Source organism: Rhagoletis zephyria, unplaced genomic scaffold (genome assembly GCF_001687245.7).
Source record: "Rhagoletis zephyria isolate East Lansing unplaced genomic scaffold, Rhagoletis_zephyria_1.1 Rzeph_scaffold_21784, whole genome shotgun sequence".
NCBI lineage: Eukaryota > Metazoa > Arthropoda > Insecta > Diptera > Tephritidae > Rhagoletis > Rhagoletis zephyria.
Genome location: NW_016178842.1, coordinates 1 through 4725, shown reverse-complemented (window position 1 = coordinate 4725; position 4725 = coordinate 1). Strand labels below are relative to the sequence as shown.

Sequence of the window (4725 nt, the reverse complement as noted above, 5' to 3'; positions counted from 1 at the left end):
CCTTCCTTTCATACGCCCACAAAGTATTTGACGTCGGAATCTCCCTCCCACCGCAAATTCGACATGAAACTTGCGCTCTTTCGCGTTACAGTTCTAGGGGGCATTGCAAGGTCCTTCCTGATCTTCTGTTCTCAAACCATAGTCTTAAATAAGTTCGCAGGGGCTATCGTCGAAAGTAGGGCGTCTTACGGCTTTCTGCGTCATTCCTCACTTAGCAGCTTTTAAAATATATATAGCGCTTATCATAATTATACGAACGTATACCACGATTTTTTTATATAGATAAAATGAGCAATACCTTCAATAAACAGAATTTAAAAAAATAAATGGTAGGTCCTAGCTAATTCAAACTTCCACTTTCTTATACTAGACTTGAATAGGCTATAAAAGAGCATACTCAAAATCTTTTTAAAAAATTTAATTAAAAACCTAGACATTTTTACGAAAGTTTATTGATTTTTTTTTATATTTCGCAAACTTGTAAATTTGGATTTATACAGTTTTTGTGAAAGAATTAAGTATATTTTTTACAAAAATTATTAAAATTAATTAATAAAAAAATTAATAATCAAAATTTGCCAATATGCGGGTGGCATATAATTGTGGTAAGCGCCATTAATTTGTAGTTGCACTCCCGGAACGAAAACTGGTTTTTTAATTGAGTCAAGACTGTTTTACATAATGCATCGATATGCTAACTAATTTATAATAGTTGCAGCATCGAGCTGAGTAACTATCTTATAATTTCAGAGCTGCATGATGGATATCCGTGTTTCTTTGTTTCAATAATTCTAATAGCGATATGCACAGCTGTGCTCGGCGATGTCTCATCGCATTTCGGTTGTACGTTGGGTGTACTCGATTCGGTCACAGCTATATGCTTTGTAGCGCTCGGTACCAGTTTGCCAGGTAAATTATAAATTATAAACTACAATCTGATTCACTCAGTTAATTAAAAGAATTAATAAATAAGTACTATAGTTACATATGTACCAGACACTGTGCGAGAAAAATCAAAAAATTTCAAAATACACAAAAAAAGATCAATATACATACTCCCGTAACTACGGACCAAATATGTATAATAAACTAGCGCTTTATGTTTGTCTCTCTGACGTTATTATACATTTTTTTTTTAATTTCTTTGAAGCTTTTAAAGACATGATTCAATGCGAATTCATAAAAGGTGGTCTTACCGGAATAGCTGGATTTTTGCCGCTGTTGTACTGAATGTCAAAATGATATGGTTGTTGTAATTCATACTGTTACTGTGCGTGAAATATGTTAATGTAATTTTATGTTTTTGTACTTCTGCTACGAACTTATATGAATTCGCCTTGGTGGAGGTACTAGAACAGTTGAATTAATTTGCCTTGGCACACAAATGTCAATGACTTATATTTTAGGGTGTTTGTATATTCTTTCCCGAAAGCAAAAACAAAATATATGTATGTAATTTTTTGTTTTTGTACTATCGCCACCACCTTATATGAATTCGCCTTGATGTGTGATTTTAAAAATTCAGTGCAACGCACAATAATAATGTGAATACCGAATGAAAGAAAAACCTCTACATATTAAAAACAAAAATAAATTTTGTCTCACAAGGGCGAAGAGTTTTTGGGATTGCCCCTTTTTAATTACTATTTTTTATCCTAAACTAATAAAGTTAGAAGGACGAAATTTTAGATCTTTTTCAATTCTACAGAATTTTACCTTTCATTTGGTACCCATATTGATATTCTACATGTACATTGCGCTGCATACGCTGAATAATATCCTGGAAATATCACAGCGCCGGTGAAGAAATCCTGACCACTCAGAGAAATACTAAAAACGTTGCTAAGTATATATATGGTCCCTAATTTTGCGAGAAAATTCATTTTTGCGGCCGCTGTGGTGTAGTGCTAACCAGTGCGCGCTTCCACTCCGCAGGGCTGGGTTCAAGCCCTGGTCAAAGCAACATCGCAAAAAAATATAGAAAAAAGGTTTTTTCTTGACAGCGGTCGCCCCTCGGCAGGCAATGGTATACCTTCGAGTATATTTCTGTCATGAAAAACAGCTTCCCATTAAAATACAATCGCCGTTCGGAGTCGGCGTAAAATTGTAGGTCCCTCCCCTTTGTGTGACAACATCAAGGCGCACTCCACAAATGGGAGGAGAAGCTCGGCCAAACACTAACATGTGTGAAAGCGCCAATCTATTATTATTATTCATTTTTGTGGGTATGATTTTCGCACGGTGTAGTAAATATGTTGCTACTTACATATATTTACCTTATAGATACGTTCGCGAGTAAAGTAGCCGCTGTGCATGACAAGACGGCTGACAATGCTATTGGTAATGTGACAGGTAGCAATGCAGTAAATGTTTTTCTTGGAATCGGTATAGCTTGGTCTATGGCAGCTATTTATCATGCTTTCCATGGAAATCAATTCATTGTACCTATCGGATCGTAAGTTAACCTTTATTACTACTATCAGGTATGTTTTGAAATTGGGACGATTTGAAATCGGTACGATTTCGTAAATATTTTTATTTTTTTTTTCATATCAAAAGTATATAGCGTCCAGAATGCTTAACATATTTCGATTCAAATCAAAAAATGTTGTTCTTGCATTATACGTGAGATATGAATGTTACAATAAAAATTGACCCATAGGTGTTTCCATAGATGAAAGAGGTTATTGCCAAATCCTCAGTGCTATTAATCAACACAATCAAGAACCACCACCAATCGATTTTATGAGAAAACTTAAAATTACGAATATAATAAAAACACGATGCGAAAAACCAAAGAGCTGGAATGCATGTTTCGATTCCAAAAATAAAGCAAACACTATTGAAAGGCCACCACTGTTGCCAACTTGGTGCTTTTCGCGCTAAATTTACTGATTTTCTTTATTCAAAAAGCATATGTTTACCAACAAAATATGTGGCAGCACTCTCAGTCATGTCAGAATAACATTCGGTAATTCGGAATTGCTGGAACCATAAATCGACCTTCAGCTTGGGCTGAACTTGTCATATATTTTTACGACTATTCAAAAAAGCAGCAGCATCTCCTTGATAATACGCTCAAATATGATACATTAAAAAGGGAAATCAAATTTCGTTATATTTCAGGCGTTAGGCGGTCGGAAAAAATATTCTTTATGTTCCTTTAGTTTACTAGATCATAAGAGACTGCAATGTAGATTTAAACTAACACATAGTTCATGAAACTTCATTTCTTGTTTTTGTTTTCGTTTGATAGGAATTGTAGAAAAAATTAGGCAAAACGAAGAAAATTTTAACATTCAAACAGTCAAGAAAAATTTATGAATTTTGCTTACATCTAAGCGAAACGGAACGCTGGACTTAGCTGCAAAGGAGAAAATAAGAACAAGAAACTTAACGTCACTTGGACGAAAATATTTGAGTTTATACTAAATAGAATAAATTCGACCGTCGAGAAAGAAACATTGATTTTTACTAATTTGAATGGGCATCCCTACAATATTATTTTTTTTTGCTGGTGCTTTTTCGAGAAAAAACGCGAGTTTTTTAGATTCTAGTGCTTTTTCTAATTCAAAACTTGGCAGCACTGATGAACACTATTAAATTCAAAGCTAATGAAACGCTTTGTGCAGAATGCTATTGAAAAATTGTGCAAAATCGCGCTGATGCAAAATGCTCTGGTTGCCAACACAGCAAAAATCTTCCAATAACTTACAAATATAAAAATTTAAAATATATGAACTACTTAAAAATTTAAATAAAAAGTATACAAAAAATAAATCTACCTGCGTGTGCCTGTGTGGCGCGCGGACGCAGGCCGCTGCGACGATATGCAAATTTAACCTTTGAAAGAGCAATAATTTCAACGGATTTTATTTCACTTTCGAAAAGGTAGTAATAATGTCAAATGATTTTATTTCGCACCAGTATGCGAAATAGTGTCAATTGACGTTATTTCCGTTGATTTTTTTTAAATGTCACCGATATAACATAGCTGACTTTTCTTTTATGGTTTTAATATAAAATGTTCAATATTTTCATCAGAAATAAACTTAATTATTCAGCAAAGCGTACCGATTTCAGAACATACCTGTATGTAAAAAATATGAAACAAGAGATTCTACACCATGTAACGCGATTGAAGAAGATTGCCGATTGTACGTTTTAGCTAGCTTAAATACTCTTACTATTTCTTCAACATTGAACATAAAATTAACCGATAATCCTATCTGTTGGGCAACAAAATTAGTTATTTTAAGTTTTCATAACCACATCACGCACGAACAGCTCAATAGAGGTGCCCATTTTTTTCATTCTACTCGATTATTTCTGTGGGTATTGGGTAATCATTTTTTTAAAAATGGGGTTGCCAGATATTTGAAAATTTTAAATTGTTTAAAGGTCAGTAAAATATATAATTAAGTTTATTCTTCAAAACTTCAAGCGTTTGAAGAGATTTAAAAATGTTTTTAACGGGGTTGTCATCTCTCTAAAAAAATACAACAACGGCTATTAAAAATTTAAGCTTATTGAAAACTACTGTGGGTTGAAGCCTTTATATTTCCGGATTCTACCATGAGAATAATATAAAACTAGCGTCAATGCGTTGGACATTAAGTTTTGTTCAAAAAATATTTTCTTAACTTTTCCGAATTTTTTAACGATCTCTTCTACACTAACCTTTTTCTTCCGATTCGAATCGATTCAAAAATCGATTTATTTTAT

The 4725-nt window shown here is 33.4% G+C and overlaps 1 protein-coding gene across 1 annotated transcript in view; it reads left to right on the top strand.

The window, feature by feature from the left end:
• LOC108381217 (sodium/calcium exchanger 1-like) overlaps positions 1-2455 on the top strand; it is a gene marked incomplete at both ends in the record, with an annotated part of 5334 nt that extends 2879 nt beyond the window's left edge. The window contains 2 exons of the mRNA XM_017637631.1: positions 751-909; positions 2284-2455. Coding sequence (XP_017493120.1) covers positions 751-909; positions 2284-2455 — 331 coding nt within the window. The remainder of the gene's footprint in view (positions 1-750; positions 910-2283) is intronic.
• Between the last annotated feature and the right edge of the window lie 2270 nt (positions 2456-4725).